The sequence below is a fragment of the Calidris pugnax genome, unplaced genomic scaffold (assembly GCF_001431845.1).
Source record: "Calidris pugnax isolate Ruff unplaced genomic scaffold, ASM143184v1 scaffold47, whole genome shotgun sequence".
In the NCBI taxonomy this organism is placed as follows: Eukaryota; Metazoa; Chordata; class Aves; order Charadriiformes; family Scolopacidae; genus Calidris; species Calidris pugnax.
Window position 1 is genome coordinate 1,039,892 of NW_015090809.1, and position 25,444 is coordinate 1,065,335.

Genomic DNA, 25,444 nt, shown 5'->3' on the forward strand with positions numbered 1-25,444 from the left:
CCTCAAGATGTCTTCTCTGTATCTCTCAGAGGCTGCATATAGCTTTCAGGGAAGAATGTTTCATATAAAGAAGTAATTTATTTCTGTCAGCTTACAGAGTACCTCTAGCTGGCATTCAATACAGTCTACCAGAACAGCAGGGAACAGAGAAGGCAGCTCTTGGTCACTACCAGAAGTGTTTCATTGCCAAGCAGTTATGAAATTTTCATTTTATGAATCACAGAATCTTAGTGGTTGGAAGGGACCTCTGAGATCATTGAGTCCAACCACAAAAAAAAAACAAAAACAAAAACAAAACAACAAAAAAACCCACAAAACAAACAAAAAAACCCAACGAAACAAATACAAAACACACCACACCAAACGCCCACCAAAAAAACACCGCACCCACCAACTAAACCCCACACTCAACACTTCACCATAAACCAATAACCTTGGGCACCAGAGCATGCCCTGAAGAGCCATGTCTATATGTTTCTTAAATCCCTCCAGGGATGGTGACTCCACCACCTCCCTGGGCAGGCTGTTCCAGTGCCTGACCACTCTCTCAGGAAAGTAGTTCTTTCTAATATCTAATCTAAATCTCCCCTGCCCCAACTTCAGGCCATTTCCTCTGGTCCTGTCATTATTCCCTTGGGAGAAGAGGCCAACACCTGCCTCTCTACAGTCTCCTTTCAGGGAGTTGTAGAGGGCAATGAGGTCTCCCCTCAGCCTCCTCTTCTCCAAACTGAACATGCCCAGTTCCCTCAGCCTCTCCTCGTAGGACTTGTTCTCCAGACCCCTCCCCAGCTTGGTGGCTCTCCTCTGGACACGCTCCAGCACTTCAATGTCCTTCCTGTAGTGAGGGGCCCAGAACTGAACACAGCACTCGAGGTGAGGCCTCACCAGTGCCCAGGACAGAGGCACCATCACTGCCCTACTCCTGCTGGCCACACTATTCTTGATACGAGCCAGGATGCCATTGGCCTTCTTGGCCACCTGGGCACACTGCTGGCTCCTGTTAAGCCTGCTGTCTACCAACACCGATGAATGAACCCATGGGCCAGGCATCTTTGAGCACAAGTCTAGCATGGCTTGTTTATGCCTACAAAAATGTAGTCCTTGAAAAGGGTGGTTACCCTAACCATGAAGCAAACAGCAGCAGTTCTCCAGTTTCTCTCAGTAGGTTTATTTAGGGGAATTCAGGCTTTTATACAAGGCATTCATGCTTAGACACAGATAAGGTATCAGAATGTGGACCACTTGGTTTCATTAGCAAGATTTGGGTGAATGTTTATAGCTGATAGCGCTGCTCCACACCTGCTGTGAGTCTGCTAACACAGTACTAATGCTATCATTAATCAGCCTCATTGGAATACTACAGTTATTATATTTTATAATAATATCCCAGAGAAAACTGAGACCAGAGGCTCAGCTTGCACATAACTTACAGATTTTCCTCTTTCCCCCCATTCAGACCCACTCCCACCAAGTTGTGAAGAATTACACACAATGGCCGTATCATGCAATTATCTTCCAGGGAGGCATAATGCTGGATACTCACCCAATTCCTTCATTGCATACAAGTAGATGGCATAAGATTTATTTGGGTACAGTGAGCTGTCAAACACGCAGGAAGGTTTTTCTAGAGCAACTGTAGTTAGAGTGGGATTGTTTGTAGCAAGCTGAAGGGCTGCAACCTGAGGCTTCAGGCTTTGGTCTAGAAGAGAAAATTAAGAAAAAGTGTAAAAAAAAAAATAAATCTTTTTCCTCTCCCTCTGCAAGCTCTGACCCACAAGGGAGGATCTGGCAGTGCTAACAAACAACACTAAACCATAAAAGAGGGATGTGAACTGCAGTTCAGCAGGAAACAGCTGACCTGTGAAAGTTTAAGTGTTTTGATTCAATGCAAAATGGGGAACCCAAGGATTTGGGAAGGGAGGTAAGAGATGTTACTCCTACAACATACCAGTCACATCACCTCAGAAGGGCAAATGCAAAGCCTCATTAGAGGAGAGACTTGCTCCACTGTTTTTAGGGTCCCATGTTGTGCCTTCTCCCCTCTAGTGGCAGCAGCAGAACCTGTACAGTCAGTTCTTGAAACCTTTAGCAGCAAGGGGTCTTAAAAAGGTTTTCAAGACCAGTCTTGTTAACATACAGAGTAAAAGATTTAGCAGAGCCTTGCAGAAAGGAAAACTGTCTGGGAGAGGCACTGGAGAGAGCAAGTGGTATCAGAATGAAGTTTATATCAGACACTTCCTCCCTCCTCACACAAGCTCATCCCATCTCCAGTCTCCTGGGGAAGTTTAACTGAAAACAGAGAGAGATTCAGCAGCTCCTCCTGCTTCCCAGCCTAGCTGTAGACACACTAACAATCTTCCAGAAGAATACGTGTTTGAAGCTGTAAACTCCCCTCCCGACACAGGTTCTAAAGCAGGGAGTTGAAACCCAAGACAAAACAAATAAATAAATAAGAGAAACAAAAAAAGGAAGAGATACAAACAGAGGAGCAACAGAAAAGGAGAAGGGGCTGCATATAGATGCCCCTTTGTCTGCACACAACTGTCCCAAGCAGCAAAAGGCTAATGCAACCCAACATTGCTCATGCTTGAGCCCTCCAGAAACCTGCCACAAAGGGGAAAAACAATGCTGGAAGGCAGCCCCTACTGAAGAGCTCCCACATCCATCCATCCATCCATCCATCCATCCATCCATCCATCCATCCATCCATCCATCCATCCATCCATCCCCTCCCTGAAGTCAACCACACCTGCTCCTTTTCATAAGGTTCCTATGATTAGGAGCTGCCCATCTCCTCAGCACCCCCCTATATACTTATTGCCCCTCCTGCTCAGGTGTCACAAACAACCCCCATTACCCACCTCACCCCCCATCTATTATCTGCTTGGGTGTTGCAGCTTTTCTGTTGTCTGTTTTGATGCTTTAGAAAGCAAATGAGGGAGCAGCACTTTCTTATAAAACTTGGAAGAATATTACAAAATATTCACACATGCAATTAACTTGCATGCCATGAAGGAAAGTATTTCTTTTCTCTACCATCCAATGTGTCCCGGTGTCTATTTAATTTTTTTTAATTATACAAATAATGTGTCTATTTTCTGTCTTAAGGAACAAAAAAGCCACTGTTGATTGCTCTGGAAGGGTTACCTGTCTAAAGAATTCCGGGTCTTATTTTACAGGAATCACTGTAAACAACCTCATATTGGGCATCAGCGTAGCTCTCAGCAGTGCTATGGGTGGAAACATAGGGGTTTTTTCCCTTTTTGTTCTTTACCTTCTTTTGTGTGAAAACTCTTGAAATCTCTCATGTATGGAGAATTTGGAACTAAATATCATCTAGTCTGCCTCGTGGATTGTTCTGATTCAGAGCTCTAAATTTGGGCAGCTTTAACAGAGGTTATAGTTGCCTTCTGAATTGTGTTTCCTGGGTTACATCCTGAAAAACATAAGCCTTCTGCTTCTGGTTAACCCTGGTGTGATTCAGGACAACTACATGAAGAACAAACCACCGGGAAAGCTGAATCTGACCTGTTGTACTGAATTGTTCAACTGAGAATATTCTTGATGAGTAGTTGCTATTATGAATGGTCTATTACATAAGAGCTCAGATTACAAAATTATTAATCACCCACTTAAAATAAGCTGAGGGGAGAAAATAAATATCAGCAAGATTTTTGAGAATTAGTGGGCCTAACATGATGTCACTGCAGCAACTCCAGATTTACACGAATATCACTACAGTTACGTACCAAATCCATCTCCTTTATGGATATGCCATGGGCCCCAGAAATCTGTTTGAAATATGTAATCCAATGATTATAATGCAATTTCCTCCCCATATGTGTCCCATTTTGTTTCAAACTCTGCACGTCATCTTCAGTGTGTTTGGTTTGACTTTTTTCTCACACTGCTTTTGAGGGAGAATATTGAATACAGGAGTTACCCTAGATTTGCATTGCTATAGAACGAGTTGTATTATTCCTTCTTACTCTGCAATGCACTCTAAGCCTGTGCTGGCATAAATACTCAGGTAAATCACATTGAGACAGAGAAGGTCTTACCCTTTCATCTCCTATTACTAGGAATCTGATTTTTAACATTTACACCAGGGGGGTTAGTTGTACAAACTTGGTACCGATTTGGTCAAGAGTGCTTTTATCCCTTAAAATGCACAATATAATGCACAAAATCTGTAACATATCTGACTCCACGGTAAAAGCAGAATTTAATAACAATAAGATCTCTTTCTCCATCACAAAATCAATACTTTCTCCAAACAGTGATTCCTGTAAAATAAGACCCGGAATTCTTTAGACAGGTAACCCTTCCAGAGCAATCAACAGTGGCTTTTTTGTTCCTTAAGACAGAAAATAGACACATTATTTGTATAATTAAAAAAAATTAAATAGACACCGGGACACATTGGATGGTAGAGAAAAGAAATACTTTCCTTCATGGCATGCAAGTTAATTGCATGTGTGAATATTTTGTAATATTCTTCCAAGTTTTATAAGAAAGTGCTGCTCCCTCATTTGCTTTCTAAAGCATCAAAACAGACAACAGAAAAAAATCAGTTTAAAAAACCAACAGATTAAGGCTCAGAATCACAGCAAAATTTTTATTAAAAGGCAGCAATTATTTTTTTTTAGATTCACAGCCATCTAGCAATAAATTCAGCACTTAATACTCAAGCAAAACTTTGTATGACCTTCTTGGAGTCTTGCCTGGATGAAGACTCTGGCAAACTGCTCCCGGGGCTACAGTCATGCAAACTGTTACTTGGGCAATTAGTTTTATAACAGCCAGCAGCATGTCAGTAGAGCTGCTCATCACAGAAAGTTGATCACCTTTCAAAGTGGTTACAGGATGACAATTTTAGCCATTATTTTTCATTGTGGCTTTTTTAAGCCATCATGATTTAGTTGAGTACGAGGCCATCTTGTGCTCCGGTGGAATTCACCAGCCACAATAAGGAGGGCTAACGTTGCCTGTGTTGATAGATTTTAATATCGTTGACTATATCTCATGCTCAGAAAAATCTCAAACAAAACTAGAAAATCAGCATGACAATAAACTCTCTCAGCTCCATTTGTACTGGCAGATGTGCCCTAAATTAGGACCAGATCTCATCCTTGCTTACCCTTGTGTAAATCTATATTAATTCCAGTGAAGTCAGGGGGAGCTGATCTGGATTTAAAGGATATTACCGTGAACAAACTTAACTCAGTGTAATTACAGAATTCCCTGAAGCACAAGAAAAGACATCAATGTCAATTCCTAAGTCTTTGTTTAAGCAACAATGCCAATTTTCTTGCTCCAAGTTACCTTGTGGGCGATTCTGTAGTAATTAATAGAAGCCTCTAGAATCAGTTTGAATTGATGGCTCTGTGAGAACAAAGCTTGTCCGTAGCCCTGGCTTTCCAGGGCTCTGTGAAGTTTGTGTTTGGGGGAGAATGGGGCCTGAAGTCCCCAAAGGCCATGAAATGCATGGAACCCTTCAGGATCTGAAGTCCAAACCTTCTTTACATGCTTGGCTGCACGTGTAGCGGAGATGACTCTCCATACTCTGCTGTGCTCCATCTTTCTGGGCCACTGCACAGGCTACAAATTATGGGCAACTTGCAATCCCGGTTCTATGCAGAGACATTACAGTGTTTAATGAAGAGATTAAAAACCGTGGTGGTGACATCAAGAAGTAATCAAATCCAATGAGTGAGAAAGACACATAAAACGTAGAATTAATTTTAAAGTACTTGGACATTCCTCACAAGTTTTCTGCATAGCTATTGTTAGCTTGTAATTTCCTGCAGATATCCTGGTGGTTGTAGACCTTGAGGAATGAGCTAGAAGAGGAGAGGAGTAAAGCCTTTGTGAATCAATTTTTTAAAAACCTTCCATAAATATGGGACATGTGGATGAGAATGAAAAGACGGTTAAAAGAAAAAAGTTGATAAAACGGGTAATTAAGGTTTGGGAGAGTAGTAGAGAGCTGACACAGTGGAAATGGAGAAGTAGAGAGATGCAGCGTTATAAAATATTGTGAAAGTGAGGACAAGTTGGATGGAGAGAAACGATAGAAAAGTTTTTCCTTCTGTCTAGTCACTGCTCTTTAGACATGATCTAGGAGGAACTGTAACCACCTCTGCTGCTCAGTCTTATGCCTCCTCTGGTCTGCAGAGGTTAGCTGCAAGGGAAGCAGCTGTCCTACTGCTGGTATGATAAGAACATCTGCCCATTTGAGAGTGGCACTGAAACCAAAAAATCTATAAAAAGAGGTGACTGGTCAGCTACTACAGACTTCAGAAATGGTTGTTCTGGGGGCTGGTATTTGTAACAGATTGTCATGGGCAGTGAGTGTCTGGAAATACAAGTTATCCTGGTCGAATAGTGGAAAGTTTCATCTAATGATAAATGATAAATAACTTTCAGGCACTACTGCACTGTATTTATATCGATAATATCTATTTATATAGATAAAAGGCAGAAATTTCCCACTGATAAATGGATATCTCTCTGGATACAGAGAGAAAACTCCTCAGTGATGCGGAAGGTAAAATGCCTCTTATGACACTTCTCTCTCTCAAATTCTTCCCAGAATACTTCAAGGCTGTAGGAGAGTCACATCTCACAAAATCTGCTGCACAAGGGCCACATGGATTCCTGGTACTGTTGTGCAGTTCTGAAATCTCTTTGATATGTTTTTGGCTTCCTGGAGAAGTATTTCTGTCCTTTGTTGATGCCACGAGGGGCATTCTCTTCTGATCATAAAATTGACACACATGGCCTCAAGATTTCTTTTTGGGGTCTCTCTTCTTCCTTTCCTCATAAAGTCCCTTTGTGTGTACAGATTATGAATCTCCGGAAAAGCTCTGCAAACTGTTTTATTAATAAGGGACCGGTGTGATAGAGATAAGCCCCATCCTACGTTCACTCAGCACAGGAACAGACTTATGTGCTGAGTGGGGGTCCCATCTGTGCACAGACTGACTCACTGAGCCATTGATCTCCTTAAATTAGAAATCTTCCATGTGTCCATAAGGAAATATGAAGGCTCAGTTAGAAAGATGAGGACTTGGAACTTATTTTATCATCTGGTGACAAGTAATTTTGTGCGAACCTGAAAAGTCAAGCAGTGGAAATATCAGGAAGGGAAAAATAACTTTCTACATAAGAAATCAGGGCCACACCATTGCCTAATAGAAATTGGCATGGCTCCACTGAGGTAAATTTCTTAAGAACAGAAGATCTGGTCCATCTTGCATTCCCTTCAGAAATCACATATAAGATCTTATCACTGCAGTAAACCCCAGACAATTGCAGAACACTGAAACATCTGCATCTTGGAGGAGACTGGGTTAAAATGAAAGGTCCCTTTGTTACATAGAAGTTATTGTTTTCTTTGCTGAGGAAATGTCTTGCTATCTACACCTCTCTGCTTGATACTATTTCATCTTATACTATTAAGAACCACTAACTTTGTTTTATGAAAGTCCTGGGCTTATGTGATAGTGTAGATGTCTCTAATAAAAGCAAGCACCATTTGCTGCAGCCTTCTCAGAACTGCCCCTTGTGATGGATCACTTGTGCCAGGCAGGTCAATGTAGGATGGGCCCACACGACTTCACTTACAAAATGATAATATTTTCCTACTTCAGTGAACCCACTGTTGGTTCAGGGGCTGTTCTAAACATCAGTTATAATGAGGAGCCATGCTTCTGGAACAGAGGAAGAAGAGAAAGTATTTTTGGTAATTCAGAGTGGTTGGATAATTTTATGTTGTATCTATGACCAAAGTAACATGGCTTTTGGTGAAAAACTAAGCCAAGATGACAGGGGATGGAGTTAATCTTCCTGGCCTGTGAATGGGCTGCTTTTCCTAGACTGCAGTTCCTGTTAACTGGCTTCATGCAAAAGTAACTTGACTGTGCTTGGCATGACGTGGGTCAATGCAGTGACACTTTCCCGGGCTGATGAGAGGAAGCAGGCCTCCCTAAGTGGTGGGGATAATCCCTCACCTTTGTCCTCACGTTCCTCTTGATTATTGCTATAATGGAGCCCTTTTAATTTCATTTTACCACGTAAAAAAAATTACCTTTCTGGGTTTGCAAGCAAGAGTGACTGTTAATGACACGCAACTTGATCAATGTTTGAGGTTTGAGAAGGATCTCTCTGTAATGGCTGAAGAGTAGGCTCTTTCCTCACAAAGATTTTATGAGGGCTAGGAATACTTTTCTAAATCTAGAGTCCTGAAATACCACTTTATGGAGCCAGTTTAATACCCTTGAGAGTTGGCTGAACTTTGATGCAGTATCTATGGTTTTATATGTATTTTGAAGTACAACCAGGCTCCTGAATTCTCCTGCAGTCAGACCCGGGTGAAAGTTTTCTAAGAAAATGATAAATTAGGTCCATAATGTTGTAATTACAAATGGAACAAACTTTCTGTTAGGACTTCTTCTACTCACTGAATTGTAACCCACTAGCTAATTCATTGTTCCCTGAAGGATAAAAATCATATGCTGGTTTTCACTACAGTCTTTGTTGCATGTTGTAGCTGAAATGCTTTACCCTAAATTCTGAAAGATGCCATTTGAAGTTAACAACCAGGAAAAAAACTCTAGACCACAACTACCCTCTAAAAAGGGTAGTTTCTTAGTCTGGATCCTCATTCGTCAGACAATGTCACAGAAATGCCCCATTAATTTGCCTTCCAAGAGGTAAAAAAGGGCTTTGTGAAACAATTCTGATACACAGGTCTGTGGTATTCATAGCCATGGTTCCAGTGCAGACTATGCAGGAAGATGGAGAAATTTAGAAGCATAGGTACTGAATGCCCATCTGCTGCTTGTGAAATCTATGTTCTAAACAACATCCATGTTTCGGGTTACTCATGCTCGTTTTGTTTGCTGTTTGACAATGTAGTCCTCTCTCGAATTTGAATATAGGTTCCTACTGATAAAGCTTAAACAGCTCAGTTTCATCTCTTTTCCTCTTCAGCATTCAAAGTTCCACCTAAACATGAGGAGGAACTTCTTTACTTTGAGGGTGGCAGAGCCCTGGAAGAGGCTGCCCAGAGAGGTGGTGGAGTCGCCTGCTCTGGATACATAAAAAAACCCACCTGGACACGTTCCTGTGCAACCTGCTCTGGGTGGACCTGCTTTGGCAGAGAGTTGGACTAGATGATCTCCAGAGGTCCCTTCCGACCCCATATCATTCTGTGATTCTGTATTATACCAAAATGTGCTTCTAAGTAGTGATTTCTTGTTCAACCCTTAATGGATCATCCCTTCCCACCTGGACGATTCTATGATTCTACGTCAGGCAGGAATGCTGCCAGCCCTGTGTTATCTCTGTAAGTCAATGAGCAGCATTAAAAGTTTGCTTTTTTAAGGAGTTAATTCTCAGATTGAAGGTGGAAGAAAAGTCAATCTGATGCTGTAGAAGGCATTGGCAAAAATACATGCCAGAATACTTTTTGACATTGAAAAGTGAAACAACCACTCAATAAACAATATAGGAAAAGGAAGACAATGTTTCTCCTAACTCATATACTTCTAATATTCTAAGTTTTCAGCTGATATTAGCGAGAAATATAAGTTAATAATTATTAATAATTAATAATAAGCAAGATTCAGTGTAAATAGCTTCTGGAAGAGGAATTTGATAGGTAATATTAGAATTTCAGCTCTGCTGGTATAAGTTTCTTTGCTGTCAACAGATTTAAACCTAGAGCCTTGTAAAGGGAGATAAAAACTGAACGAGTAAATCCAATTATATTTATCACAAAAAGATTATATGAAAAAAAATAAGCATTGCTGTGACCAATGTCTAAATTGGAAAACTGATGCATGGTGAAGTGCAATGACTTGACTAGGGGTCTGTAGGGGCCCATAGGGGCCTGTAGGGGTCTGCAGGGTTCTGCAGGAGCTTGTAAGGCCTTGTAGGGGTCTGTAGGGACCTGTAAGGGTCTGTAGGGACCTGTAGGAATCTATAGGGGTCCATAGGGACACACAGCAGTCTGTAGGGGCCATAGGGGTCCGTAGGAGTCTGTAAGTGGTTGTAGAGGCCTGTAGGGGCCTGTAGGGGTCCATAAGGACCCATAAAGGTCTGTAGGGCCCCATAAGGGTCTGTATGGGGTCTGTAGGGGCCTGTAGGGGCTGTAGTGGTCTATAGGGGTTCATAGGGGCCCGTAAGGATCTGTAAGAGTTGTTCTTGCTGACAATTTGGGTGCGGGAGTCACCTCTGGACATTTGGAAGTTTTTGAGCCTGGTGCTAGGAAAAAGTGAAAAAAGGTGGTTTTGAAGATAGTGTGTCCAGGAAAGCCTACAGCCCCAAAGTTTGGTTGGCAATGCGAGTAGTTCCCAGAGACAATGAAAAAAAGTAAAAGTTGTTCTTGCTGACACTTTAGGTGTGGGAGTCACCTCCGGGCGTTTGGAATTGTTATGGTTTGAGAGAACCCATAACGATCTATTGTCATTTAGACAATTATTCTATCACCCAATGACCCCTCCCCACCTGGAAAGGGGAATCGGGGAACACAAAGAAACACAAGGGTTGAAATATAAATAGATTTAATAGACTAAGACTAAATAATTAACAATAGTACTAAGGAACCAGTATTAATCCCAATACTGATCTAAGATATCCAAGAATTATCCCCAGCCCATTCTCTCAGCAGAAGCCGTGCGCTCCCAGCAGGGACAGCAAATGGCGGACACTGCCAGCAATGGCTTCAGGAGGAAGGGAAGGCCTCAGGGCTCCGGCACCAGGGCAAGGAGTTGTCTGGACCCACCGCCATCAAGGGAGAGCCCCCTACACAGCAAACTTTTCTAATTTATATTGAATGTGACCTTCATGGTATGAAATAATCCTGTTGGCCAGCCTGGGTCAAATGCCCAGGTGTGGGGAGTGGAGAATTGTGGAGATGCGCTGCTGAGTGAGAGCTCTGCTGGTGTTCTTGCAGTGATGGGAAGGAAGCCTTGGGAACAATAAAACAATGTCCTTATATGGTATTATTTGTGTGGTATGAAATCTAGCGAGGCAGTGTGAAAAACAGATAGCAAGCTAGCAAATAGATAACGATATACCAAAACAAATAATAATGACTAATTAATAAAACAATGTCCTTATATGGTATTATTTGTGTGGTATGAAATCTAGCGAGGCAGTGTGAAAAACAGATAGCAAGCTAGCAAATAGATAACGATATACCAAAACAAATAATAATGACTAATTACCCTAGGTGCATGAACACTTATATGTAGCCAATTGTATTGCTCATAACGATGTGTGGACAGGCCCCCACAACCTATCTGTGCAGAGAGCACAGTGTGTGATCAAAAGAGAGAAACTATATATGCTGTAAAAAACGAAACCTTAAACGTCTTCGCTTCACCACTTGGTGGAGTCCGTGCCCTTTGTTGCCACAGTCTGGAGCATCTGTGCTCCAAGGACGGGCTGAGAGAGCTGGGACTGCTTGGCATAGAGAAGGCTCGGGGAGGATCTTAGGAATGTGTCTACAACTTGAAGGGAGGGTGCAAAGAGGACAGGGACGGCTTCTTCTCAGTGGTTCCCAGTGTCAGGACCAGAGGGCACGCCACAGACGCGCACTGAAAACAAGAAGCAACACCATCACTAAACCCTATCTCCCAGCACTACATCAACCCGTCTTTTGAACATCTCCAGGGATGGTGCCTCAACCACCTCCCTGGGCAGCCCATTCCAATGCCTGATAACACTTTTGGTGAAAAAATTTTTCCTAATATCCAGCCTGAACCTCCCCTGGCGTAACTTGAGGCCATTTCCTCTCGTCCTGTCGCCTGTGACTTGGGAGAAGAGACCGACCCCCACCTCTCTACACCCTCCTTTCAGGGATTTGTAGAGAGCAATAAGGTCTCCCCTCAGCCTCCTCTTCTCCAGGCTGAACACCCCCAGCTCCCTCAGCCTCTCCTCATAAGACTTGTGCTCCAGACCCCTCACCAGCTCCGTTGCCCTTCTCTGGACCCGCTCCAGCACCTCGATGCCTTTTTTATGGTAGGGAGCCCAAAACTGGACACAGCCCTTGAGGTAGGGCCTCCCCAGTGCCCAGTACAGGGGGACCATCACCTCTCGGGCCCTACTCCCCACACTGTTCCTGATACAGGCCAGGATGTTGTTGGCCTTCTTGGCCACCTGGGCACACTGCTGGCTCATGTTCAGCCCACAGTCAACCAACACCCCCAGGTCCTTTTCTGCCAGGCAGCTCTCCAGTCACTCTGCCCCAAGCCTGATACCTGCTTAATTGAGTCCTGATTTTGTCTTTTACGGCATCACTATCTGAGAGAACAATGCCAGCCAGAGCGCCGTGGCCTTGGGAAGAGCCTCTGATTTTGTCTTTTATGGCATCACTATCTGAGAGAACAATGGCAGCCAGAGCGCCGTGGCCTTGGGAAGAGCCGGGACTGAGGCTACATTTTGCATGATCACCGGCAAGTTCCCTGGCTGTGGAGGTTGCGCTGCACTGTCGGAGGCAGCAAAGCTGCTGCTTTCTGCCCCAGGGCATGCAGTTGCTCCCTGGGAAGTCCGGAAGCCTTGGCTGGAGAAGGGTGTGGGAAAGCTGCTCTGAAGGCAGAACATCTTTGGGAGGGCCGTTCGAAGAAAGGCTTGCAGTGGAAAGTTGTTTGCTCGGCTTCACGAGCACGTTCAGCGCAGGCAGGTCCGTGTGCGCGCACTGGACCATGTCAGGTGGGACTTGTCCCATCCCAGGTGCACTTGGAAACGTTTGGAAGCTGCAGGTCACTTTGCAAATTGCCTTATTGGTGCTCTCTCGCTCCACCCAGCATCTGCAGTGGAGGCTTCATCCCTCACAGAAAGGATGGGCTGGAGAGAGGCTGGGCATCCGTGTGCCACAGTCACCCTCTTGGCGTGGAAATGGGCTCCGGTCCCAGCAGAAAGAGGCCTGGGGTGATGGTGGGGTCAACACAGATGGACTCCACTCAGAGAACGTGGATGGGAAATAGGGCACCACTGATGCCCCCTCCCCCGTGCAGACCCCCAAAGCAGTGCTCCTGTCACCCCATGCTGTGAGCACCCCCAAAACAGTGCCATTCCCCGCCCTGTGCTGTGAAAACCTGCCCCTTGGCTGTGGGAGCACCTTATCCCTGCAGATCCAGGAGAGACACAGCCCCTTTTGTCTCTGGGACGGTTCCAGCAGCCCCTCAGCAAGGTGGGATCAGCTCTCCTGCAGTCCTGTGTGATGAGTCTGCCAGTTCTCCTGTTTCTCCACCCTCTGCCCAGACCCAGAGGGACATGGACAGGATTGAGATGGCTCCTGTGAACCTCGTGAAGTTCCACCAGGCCAAGGGATTCTGCCCCTCTGCTCTGGGGAGACCCCCCCAACCCCAGTGCTCCCTCCAGCTCTGGGTCCACTAACATCAGAAGGACACAGCAGAGGGGTTCCAGCCCTCACAGCATCTCCATGGAATCCTCTGGCCCCGCTCCAACAGGTCCATGTCCTTCCTGTGCTGAGGACTAAAAGCTGGACACAGGACCCCAGGGGGAGTCTCCCCAGAGCGGAGCAGAGAGGCAGAATCCCCCCCATCCCCCTGATGGCCACGCTGCTGGGGATGCGGGCCAGGACAGCGGGGTTTCTGGGCTGCCAGCACACGTTGGTGGCTCATGTTGAGCTTCTCACCCACCAACACCCCCAAATCCTTCTCCTCAGGGCAGATCTCCAGCCATTCTCCACCCAACCTGTATTTGTGCCTGGGACCCGGGTGCGGGACCTTGCATTTGTTGGGTTAGGATCTCATGGGCCAGCAGGAGGCACATGGCTGCCAAGGTATCCATGAGGTCAGTGCTGTCTCTGGAGGGGACAGGCCAAGAGCAGCAATGTGGCTGGGAAAGGGGGCTGCCAGGTCACTTCTTTCTGCACTCGCTGGTAGGTCAGCCCTTGAGTCATGGCTGGGGTTTTAGGCTCAGGTCGGACAGTATCTCTGACAGGCCAGCAGAAGGCATCTGGAGGGCAATACCTTGTTTTTTTCAACTAGATGAGGGAAAATAAATCTCAAAGGGTGGCATTGTGGTGATAGAGGTCACCCACGAGGAGTCTGGATCAGCCCACGCCTCGGTATTTCGACGAAAATCCAGCAAGGGTGGAGAGACATGGGGTGGAGAGACATCAGGGAAGCTACAGAAATGCTGGGGTGAGAGCCCGGTGGGAAAGTAGGATGGACGCCAACAGATTGAGGGGAAGAGAGAAGGTGTGGGACAGTGTAGGACAACCTGCAGGAGAGATGTCAAAGGGGTCTGGTGAGGCTGCAAGGCCCAACAGGACTGAAGTCTTTGTCCCCTTAGCTTAGGGCAGCTTCCTCTGCCACCAAGGCCTAAAAGGAGGAACTTTGTTTGGAAGCTCTGGACTTCATTCCTTCCTTTCGCCTGCTTGGGGAGGCTGGGAGGTGTTGCACAGCCCTTGAACGCTTGGCCTTGCTCCCCCTCACACCCAATCACCCCGGGAAGGGCCCTGGGCCCCACCTGAGGGACAGGAACTGCCTTCCCATGGCCTGGGAGTCAGGGCTTGGCCTTTCTGCTCCATCAGACAAACCAATGGGTTTCTCAGCATCTGAGCTGCCCTCACAGCACCTTTGCCAACCTGCAATCATGGCCTCCTGTGATCTGCTCTAATGAGTCCCTGGGGAGGCTTGGTCAGTAACAGCCCTCAGTGGGGCCCATTAACGCTTCCAGGTGCTCTGAGTTTTCTTTCTCACTTGGATTTCTTGAGCACTTTGTTCGCTCTTCTCTCAGGACCTGAGGTTTGTGGATGAGCCATGTCTCTTCCTGCAATTTTCTTCAAGCCTTCTGCACCTGATTGGAGTCATTTCACAGTGGAAGATTTCAAAGTGCACCTAAACCAACAATGTTTCATTGTAAAGGGTACGTTTTATTAGCTCTCCTCGGAGAACTGGCCACACCCGGGCACAGGAGGAGCTTTCCTATTTGTCACAAAAGAAGAGTAAAGCATAAGAAAATTCCATAAACAACAAAACTTGGCAACTATCTGCTAAGTGTGAGATGCCTCTAATGAGGTTGTCTTTCTACAAGGGGCAATCTCATGAGAAATGTATTAGATATAGATAGATAGATGGATAGGTAGGTGGGTGGGTAGATAGATAGATGGATGGAGAGATAGAAAAAGATAGATATGATTTGCCTAAAGGGAAAATTAGGCTACAGAGAGAGAGGCAAGCTTTTAGTCCCTGCAGTTCACAGCGGCAGCAAAGGTTAGAGGTATTCATAAGGGTTACAGAGATGATGAGGGGCCTAGAACATCTCTCTTAGGAGGAAAGGCTGAGGGACTTGGGGACACTGGAGAAGACTGAGGGGGAATCCGATCAATGCCTATCAATACTTAAAGGGTGGGTGTCAGGATGGGGCCAGCCTTTATTCAGTGGTGCCCAGTGACAGGAGAAGAGGGGTCCTCAAACTCTGAGGGGATCTTCAAACCCCGCTGGGACATGTTCCTGTCCAGCCTGCTCTGGGTGACCCTGCTCTGGCAGGGGGTTGGATTGGATGATCTCTGAAGGTCCCTTCCAACCGCTACCATTCTGTGATTCTGTGATTGCATAGTCCTGTCTGTAGGACTGACGTACGAGTATTTTGCAGCCTGTACAAATTGCCCAATGAGTAGTGAAGTTAAATCGACTCAGCCGGCATTTTAAAACTGAGTGTTACTGTCTTTGGGCTGAATTGTGTTTTGTTGATGTTTGACAGTGCGCTGTAGCCATAAGGGCTTACTCTTTTTGCATCTTACTGCACCAAAAATGATTTGCAGTGTGTGTAGATGCCAAGTAGTGAACCGTGGGTGTGTTCACCTACCAGTAGAGACCACCTTAAATCGGTCAATAGCTGTGGTAGTTCGTGTGCTAGAAATGAGTGGAAATAAGCTTACCCTTCCTCTGTGCTTTTGCACGCTCAAAGCAGCAGCAGTTCTGTCTCAGAAGCACAAGCTTTCACATGCTGTCCAGTTCTTCAATTTGCAGTAGCTTTATGTCAGCAGCAGAAAGTCTGGACCCGCCACCATCAAGGGAGAGCCCCCTACACAGCAAACTTTTCTAATTTATGTTTAATATGACATTCATGGTATGAAATAATCCTGTTGGCCAGCCTGGGTCAAATGCCCAGGCCTTGCTCCTCCTTGTCCCTGCCCCTGGCAAGGCTCAAAAACACTAAGACCTTGAATCCCACAGAGCCTGGCTAGCTATAAAATAAATATTTTCACATATTCAGGCACTAGAGTCTTCTAGAAGTGCATTTTTCCCCAGCGATAGAAGAAAAGTTAGTCCTGTGTCTCTCAACCCAGGACAAATTCCTTCCCCAGTTGTCCTGCTTGGAGAAAACCCCCAAGAGTTTAGTGTCGTGTAGACAATTATTGCGTCTCCTGATGACCGATCCCCGCCTGGGGAGAGGAATTGGGGAAAGCAAGGAGACGCGAGGGTTGAAATCGAAAGAGATTGACTGGGCTAAGAAGCAATAATGAAGAGTCCTAGTCAAGAACCAGGATGAATCCCGAGAGGAACAGAAGGTGTCCAGGAGTTATGGTCAGGCCATTCTATCCTCAGGAAGCTGGGCGCTCCCAGCTGGGGACAGCAAATGTGGGACCCTCCTGACGTCCTCCATGGGCACATCGGTGGCCTTGGCATCTGAAGGGGTTCTTCTGAGTTTTGCAGGAGTTTTTAGAGGTTCTTATGGGTCTGCTGGGGTCTTCTCCTGGGTTTCTGAGGTGTCTGCAGGGATCTGTAGGTGTCTCTGGGGGTTTTTAGGGGTCTGCAGGGTTCTGTCGGTGTTCTTAGGGATCTGTAGGGGTCTCTTGGGGTTCTTAGGGGTCTGTAGGCGTCTCTAGGGGTCTGCTGGGGTTTGTGGGGGTCTTTAGAGGTTTTTAGGAGTCTGCTGGGGTCTATTGGGTTTCTGAGGGGTCTCTAGGGGTGTCTGGGGGGTTTTAGGCTTCTGCAGGGATCTGTAGGGGTCCCTAGGAGTTGCTAGGGGTATCCAGGGGTCTCTGGGGCTTCTTAGGGGTCTGCAGAGGGGTGCAGGAGGCTGTAGGAGGCGGCAGGGTTCTATAGGGGGCTGTAGGTGTCTGCAGGGGTCTGCGGAGTTTTGTAGGGGTTGGTAGGGATTCATAGGGGTCTGTAGGGATCTGCAGGGGTCTGTAGGGATCTGCAGGGGTCCGTAGGGATCGTGGGGGTCTCTCCTCTCTCTGGGGGGTTGTCCTGCTCCCTGCACCCCTCTGGTCCCCAGCCCCCCGTTTTCTGGCTCCGTGCCCCACACCTCCAGGTCCCTCTGTGCTGTCTGTGAGGGCAGGGGGGACACTGTGCTGTGGGGCTGTGGTCATGGCCCCTCTTGGCAAGGAGCTGCAGCTGGGGCTGGGGCAGCCCAGGTGGGAGCCGTGAGGTGCTGCTGGGCTGGGCCAAGGGTTGAAAGAGGCTGTGGGGGACACTGGGGGGGCTGGGGCAGGCTGAGAAGCAGACAGTGGGGCTGGGGCAGGGCTGTGCCGAGGGTCTCTGGCTGGGGAGGGGGCTGGGAAGGGGCAGAGAGAGAAGCCTCTGGGCAGTGAAGGTCTCCCGCCTGCAGCAGGAGCTGCCGTGAGTCCCCGCTGGGCTCCTCCTGGTCCTGACCCCCCCTTCCCCCTGCCCCCTTCTCCCTTCCCTTTCCGTCCCTCTCCCTGCCCCGCTCCCCACCACTTGGACTTTCCCTCTTCCCCCCCGGGGGCTCTCCCTGCTTTTCCCTCCTCTTCCCCCTCTCCCCAGCTCCTGCTGGGGCCATGGTGGCCATCACCCCATCGGTGGGGATCAGTGGCACCTGGACCGGGGATGGCTGGAGCTCTGGCCCAAGCCCTGGCTGGAGGGAGCACCTGGAGATCTTGTTCCCCTGGAAAATGGGACTTGGGGTCAATTCTCTCCCTCTGGAATTAGTGGAGAGCCCCAGAGCCCTTGGGGCGGGGGGTGTGTGTCCATAGGGGTCTGGGCACAGGCCAGTCAGTGCAACTGGGAACAGCCCCAGAGCTCTTTATTGTGTATTTACAGGCAGACGTCTGGAGGTGAGAGGCCTCCCCGGCGCTGGCTAACAGCCACTGCCACAGCCACCGCTCCCGGCACCACCTCCTCTGCTGTGGTTCCAGCATCTGGTGCTGGGGAGGAAGAAAGAGAAGGGTCTGATGGTATGGCCAGGGAGAAGGCAGAGAATTCCTGCAGGCGTAGCTCAGGCCACCTGTGCTGGGATCTGCTTGCCATGAGGTGTCTGTGAAGGGGGAGAGACCCCTGATGCTCAGGCCCATGAGAAGGTCCTGGGTGCAGCTGGTCAGCCTGGGGCTGAGAGCTTGGGTGTCCCCCCTGGGGGCAAGGTGTCTTGGGGCAGGACTCTGCAAGGGCAGGCCACGCTCTCTGGTTTGGAAAGGAGAGCACCCTCCATCAGAGGGATCCCTCTGCCTTCAGCCAGGACTTGGACATCCCCCCATGGCAAGCCGGTTCTGGGTGCCCAGGCAGCCCCCCTGGGTGTCAGGGAGGTCCAGCCCAAAGCCAGCCTCCCAAACCTGCTTCTGTCTCACGAGGGCTGTCAGACAAATGCCCTCTTTGCCCCGGGACTGCCCTCAGTGGAGGCAGGGGCCCTGCAGCCGGGGGTGGCACCATCCCTTTTTGGAGACACTTACCAGGGGAGCTGCCTCTGATGCTCTCCACGCCGCCTCTGCTCCTCAGCGACGTGCTGGTAGATGCTCCTCTGTCTCTGGTGGGGCTCCAGCTTTCTGAGGACCTGGGCGGCTCGTGGGGAAAGGTGGCTGCAACAATGGGGAAAGGTCATCCTTCAGCCTCTGCCAGAGACCCCTCTGCCTCTCCCCGCTCCAGCCCCTGCGCCCACCTTATCCCCCACGTGCGGGTGAGTTTTGGGCCTTGGGGCTGTGTGGGTAACCCTGGTCATGCCCCAGGCAGGGGACACCAGAGGCTGTGCTGTGGCACCCCAAGCCACAAGGAGGGGGAACCTGGCCATCTCTGCGTGGTCACAGCTGCTGGAGCGCTCCAGGCTGGGGCCAGAGCCAGTGCACACTTACTCCATTCGCAGTCTCTCCAGCTGGGCTGCTACTGCCCTCTCCTCTGCTGGGAGAGGATTTGGAGCCTTCCTCCACCTGCAGCTGACCTCCCTTCTCCTGGGCTGGGCTGGAGGGTGGGGAGTCCCAGCATCTTCAGTGCTGAGGGCCTGACAAGGAGGAGACGCTCTCAGCAAAGGGCAAACAGAGGGGCCATTTCCCAGAGGAGCTCCCGTGAAAGGAGCCCACAAGCAGGACCTGGGCGCAGGAGACTCAGCCCCGCGTGCCCATCCTCACGGCCGACGGCTGCTTTCACCCCTCGTGTCCTGCTGCCCATCTCTCCCACACGGGGAGGAGCGGGCAAAGCCCTGGCCTGCAGTGGGGGTCAGTCCTGCTCCCACCCCCCGGGGGGCTGCTGCTCTCAGGGGTGTCACTCGCTGCCTGTACCTGGGGTGGCTCTGGCTCCTGCCCTGCAGACCAGGCTTCCCAGGCTGCCGCTTCTGCCTTTGCCTGCTGCAGCCGCTCTCGCCACCGGTTCTTGGGCTGCTCCCAGCCTGCAGACAGCTGCCGGACCTCCTGGAGAGGATGGAAATGCAGCAGCAGGCAGGATTAGTCTCAGCTCCTGGAGAGCCTTCCTTCGGCTCTGAGCCACGGTGGTAGCCCTTGCCTCGGGGGGCAGCGCTTTGCCCTGCACAGATCTAGGGGCATGGAGTCACACCAGGCTCCTCCACTCCTGGCAATCCCAGCTGAGTGACCACAGACCTCCACTCTCAGCAGCCTAGAAGGGACTTGGAGGTTTTCCAGAAGCCCTGGCCAGAATAAAGTATTTCATTACAAGCCAGGGGGCAATAACCAGCGGGAAGGGCCCCCAGAACCTTCATAGTTTTGACCCAGAAGGTCTGAAAGAGAGGGACAGGCAGGAGACCATGTGCAGAGAGCCACCCGCAAAGGGTCCCTTGGCCTGTTGTCAAAGAGGAGTTGCCAAGTCTCAAGCAGCACGGTAGCCAGAGCAAGGCAGAGCAGGTACCTGCAGTGCTCTCCTGCAGCCTTCAGAGGATGGGAGCGCAGCGGTGGGACTGGCTGGAGGAGCAGGCTCCTGCCTGTCGGCCTCCTTCGAGCTGGGGGAGCTGCTTGGACATGGCAAGAGCACCCTGCAAAGAGACAGCAGGAGGAGCTGGCATGAGCACGGGGCAGGCTGCTCTCCCATTGTCCTCTGGGATCCAAGCTGCCCAGGCTGGAAGAAGAGGCAAGGGAGGTGAGGCCGTTTCCCATGGGAAGGGGGAGCCTTTCCTGAGCCACGTCAGGCGGATGGGATGGAGATGCAGCAGAGAGGACTGCACCTCAGGTCTGCTGGAAGGGCAAGCACAGTGATGTGGGGCGCACCCAACATCTGCCACCTTCCCTGCTAAGGGGCCTGGGATGAGGCAAACGAGCTGATGAAAACTGTGGGGCATGTGTCGGGGACCTTCCCAAGTCCCTGCAGCTGGAGTGTCCGAAGGGCATGTCTCTCCTCCATGGGCTCAGGGATCCCTTTCATCCCACGCAAGGAGGTCTCACCTGGAAGAAGTCTTCTTCTCCATGTCTTGCTGCCTTGTGCCTGGACTCTGGCTTGGCAGCACGGGGAGGGAAAGATTCCTTGGCCTCTGCAGCACCTTCTCAAGAAGCCCCTCTGTAGTTGGGAAAGGAGGAAGCTCTTCAGAGCAGCCCCGTGGGGAGCACGTCTGAACTGGGCTGTGGTCACCCAGCGTGGGGAAGGGCTCACCCTGGAGAGCTGGGACCCGGTGCCCGTACCTCTTCTCACCCCGTGCTGTTCTGAAGCCTTCCTGCACTGGGCGGCCAGAGCCTCCACCACCGCTCTGCTGATCACAACCAACCCAAACCTGGAAAGCAAATGATGACACAGGCTGATCTTGCAGCTCCTCGCCCCAAACTCCTCTACAAGGTGCTCCTGCTCGGCCTGTCAGCAAGGGTCCCCCAGTGCAGCCCCGCTGCCTCCCGACCCCACTCCTGGCTGTGGAGCAGCTCCCAAGGAGCGCAGTGGGGAGCCCCGGAGCAGTGCCCAGCCGTGGCCAGGACTCGCCGGGAAGTGCTGGCCCTGCCCCGGCGCTGGGGAGACCTCCCTTGGGATGTGAGGCCTCCCTTGGTGACATCAGCCGGCGTCACCTGAAGGTGCATTCTGAGGCCAGCAGGCATTATGAGGCAGCACAGCTGGGGAGAGGAGAGAGGGTTCCCCTCTTGTCCTGGGAAACAGTTCTCCCCCTCTTTCTCCCCACTCCTTTTCCAAAAATCCCACCTCCCACCATGGGAGCCCATCCAGGCGGGTGGGCTCTGGGGCTTGGCTGCAGTTGGGCAGTGATAAGAGATGGCATCGAAGACCTGTGGGATGCAAGAGCCCCCCACAATGTGCCCCAACAGAGGGAATGAGCAGGATGGGCTTTAGAATCATAGAATCACAGAATCGTTAGGGTGGGAAGGGACCTCAAAGACCATCCAGTTCCAACCCCCCTGCCCTGGGCAGGGACACCTCCCACCAGACCAGGTTGCTCAAGGCCCCATCCAGCCTGGCCTTGAACCCCTCCAGGGATGGGGCAGCCACAGCTTCCCTGGGCAACCTGTTCCAGTGCCTCACCACCCTCATAGTAAAAAATTTCTTCCTGAGATCTAATCTGAATCTTTTTTCTTCCAATTTAAAACCGTTTCCCCTTGTCCTATCATTACACCTCCTGGCAAAGAGTCCTTCTCCAGCTCTTCTATAGGCCCCCTTCAGGTATTGAAAGGCCGCTATAAGGTCTCCCCCGAGCGTTCTCCAGACTGAACAATCCCAGCTCCCTCAGCCTGTCTTCATAGCAGAGGTGCTCCATCCCTCTGATCATCTTCGTGGCCCTCCGCTGGACCTGTTCCAGCCGGTCCATGTCCTTTCTGTGTTGAGGACTCCAAAGCTGGACACACAGCAGCACAGCTTTGGGCTGGGGTGGAGTTGATGTTCTCCAGACAGTGCCATGCTTTGGATCTGTGACCGAAACAGTCCTGGTGGTAACACAGCAATGCTTCGCTGGACCGTGCCTGCCCAGTGTCAAGGTCTTCTCTGTTTTCCACACTGACCCACCAACAGCTGGGCTGGGTGTGGGCAAGAAGCTGGGAGGTGACAGAGCCGGGACGGCTGACCCCATGTCGTGGTTTGGCCTCAGATGGCAACAAAGGAGCACGTGCAGCCGCTCGCACAGAACAGAGCCCCCACGGCCACGCGGCCGGGAGGGGAAACTCGAATGAAAAAGGCAAAACTCGTGGGTTGAGACAAAGGCAGAACAGAACAGGAAAAGGAGCAAGAAACAACAAGAACAAGAACAGAGGGATCTACAACCGCGATGATGATACCGCCACTGATGAGCGCACCCTGGACGCCCCCAATCGCTCTCCTCCCCCGGGGGGGGTCACCTCCTCCTCCTTGCCCCCCGACTTCCTGTCCCCCCCCTTCCCCAGCAGCTCCAGCTACCCCTTGGGCATGGCTCCCATGGGATGGAATACTTGTGTCCCTGCTAGGTCCTGGGGAGAATTAACTCCATCCCCGCCAGACCCAGGACAATGTGCATGTTTAAGTCTACATAGACGTGGCAGATTTTTTAACTTATTTTAAATTTTCATGTTCTTAGGCCTACCAGTCACTTGCAGTACAAGTGAATTAATTCAGATATCCACAATACCACTATTGCATGTCATCATCTTCAAGAGTATCAATGAGGTTTACCAAAATTTTAGTAACTCTAATAGATGAACACCATAGAAATATCCTTGCAAAATGTTTAACGGATACTTTATTTTCTTTGCAAATCGGCAGAACAGAACAGGAAAAGGAGCAAGAAACAACAAGAACAAGAACAGAGGGATCTACAACCGCGATGATGATACCACCACTGATGAGCGCACCCTGGACGCCCCCAATCGCTCTCCTCCCCCGGGGGGGGTCACCTCCTCCTCCTTGCCCCCCGACTTCCTGTCCCCCCCCTTCCCCAGCAGCTCCAGCTACCCCTTGGGCATGGCTCCCATGGGATGGAATACTTGTGTCCCTGCTAGGGCCTGGGGAGAATTAACTCCATCCCCGCCAGACCCAGGACAATGTGCATGTTTAAGTCTACATAGACGTGGCAGATTTTTTAACTTATTTTAAATTTTCATGTTCTTAGACCTACCAGTCACTTGCAGTACAAGTGAATTAATTCAGATATCCACAATACCACTATTGCATGTCATCATCTTCAAGAGTATCAATGAGGTTTACCAAAATTTTAGTAACTCTAATAGATGAACACCATAGAAATATCCTTGCAAAATGTTTAACAGATACTTTATTTTCTTTGCAAATCGACAATTTCTGTTCTGTTCCTTCATCCTGAAGCAGTGATGGGAGTCTGGCTAATAGAGTTTCCTAACGTTGTTCATCCTTAAGGAATGTTAGATTAATTTCTCTTTACTTCATTTAACATATATGAAATGAAATTTTAATCCACACCTCGTCTATTAAGTCAGAAAGAGCAAAAATCTGTATTTGTCTTCTACTAGTAGATAGGACTTTGGGTTCAAGGAGAATCTATTGTCACATTTAATGGCATGTCGTAGCTTCTGCAGTATTCCCTTACTGCCATTTGCTTGTTCCTATTCTCAGGTCTCCACGGCAGCAACAATAGTCCCAGAAGAGTGCAGAATAAGCTTCAGAGAGCAGAGATCGTTCTTGAGCTGTCCCACAGCGAAGAAGGCTGCCAGACACCAGATGAATAGGAAGACATTGCAGGTATGTCCTGGTTTGAGGTAAAACAGAACTAATTCTCTGTTCAGTAATTTTACTTTGTTAGTTGGGTCTCTTCTAACTAACTAAACTCTGAAATGAACAGCATATTGTTCAGAAACTGTTCACTCTCACAGAGATAAGATCTGATGATACCAAGGGATGGGGAGCAGAGAGGCCCCTGCTTATGCTTATTGCTGTAACAACCAAGGGCAGGCAAATTTGTGATTTGTCCCATTGGAGGGTCAGAAGTGGTAAAATGTAGTAGAGGGGTCCCACCTGTGGGGAGGAGGGGACAGGAGAGGTGACCCCAAACTGACCAACAGGGTGTTCCATCCCATCTGCATCGTGCTCAGTATAAAAGCTGAGGGATCAAAGGGTCAACTCTCTTCCTTCAATGGCCGACGTCCGAGGAGGACCCTGTCTGTTCGTCTGCCTTTGATCCCCATCCAAGCATTCCTGACTCCAGATCCAAAATCCAGCTCCTGTCCATCACTGAGTCCAGCCTGGGACTTCCCCAGTGCCTGCTGGTGACCTGATCACCATCCTGGGAGCTTGATATGGTTTTGTATATACTGTATACATTTCCCCCATTCCCCCCCCCCCTTTTTTTTTTTCTTATTATTTATATTTTCATTAAAGGAGTTTAGTTTTTTCTGAACTCATAAATCTCTTTTTTATCTCTTCCTCTCCTCTTTTTTTCCCTCAGGGGAGGGGAGGGAGGGTGATCATCTGTCATTCTGGTTGGTCAATCTGGTCAAAACCACAAGAAGACACTAATGCCATTGGTGAGATGGCAGCCAACTTCACCAAGGAGGAGTTCTGGACAAAAGAGTGTCTCTAAACTCTAAACTCCAACACAACACCCGTCTTCTCCAGGGCAAAGTCCTTCTTTAGGGGCTTCACACACATGGCAGCTCTGCTCCAGTACTTTAATAGAAACAGCACTGTTCCTTTCTAGGCATTGAAGTTTGATTGGTTGCTTGATGTTGGGCAACTACCAGTTTTTGGTTTTTGTTTGTTTGTTGGGGTTTTTTTTAATTTTTTTAATTTTTTTTTTTTTAAAAACAAAAAACCCAAAAGCTTAAGGGAAAACAAACAAACGACTCCAGGACTGAAGCAGTAAGATCCAAGCAGAGTCACACAAGTTAATCATAGAAGACTGAGGTGGAGGAAAACATCAAATCCCCACCTCTAACAGGCCTTGAGCAAGCTATTTACAGTTTGTCAGAAAAAGTGTGCTAAAGCAGTGGGAGCACTGGTATTTTCTAACAGGTTTCTCACTGCTGCCAGTCTCCTGAGCTACTCTTAACTTAAAATGGAATGCAAATAGATAAACTTGATCTTAGACTCCCACTTGCTTCACCTAGCTAAAAGCAGGACATTTTAATAGACTCTTCCTTTGGAAAGCAGATGGTAAAGAGGACTATATGTTCCTTCCTGCAGAACTCCCAACATTTTGAGCATGGACTGAATTCCAGCCCTTTCCTTGCATACAGATATTTGGTTGGTTTTTTTTTTTTTCCTTAACGTGCCTCAGAGAATCACAGAATCACAGAATCGTAGTGGTTGGAAGGGACCTCAGAGATCATCGAGTCCAACCAACACAAAAA

General features: G+C 48.8%; 1 protein-coding gene across 1 annotated transcript in view; it reads right to left on the reverse strand.

Moving 5' to 3' along the window:
• The window catches only part of UPK3A (uroplakin 3A), a 17,780-nt gene extending 5,062 nt beyond the window's left edge, over positions 1 to 12,718 (reverse strand). Inside the window, exons 1-2 of the mRNA XM_014938391.1 lie at positions 12,664 to 12,718; positions 1,544 to 1,699 (exon numbers count right to left, since the gene is read on the reverse strand). Coding sequence (XP_014793877.1) covers positions 1,544 to 1,699; positions 12,664 to 12,718 — 211 coding nt within the window. The remainder of the gene's footprint in view (positions 1 to 1,543; positions 1,700 to 12,663) is intronic.
• Positions 12,719 to 25,444: the final 12,726 nt, after the last annotated feature.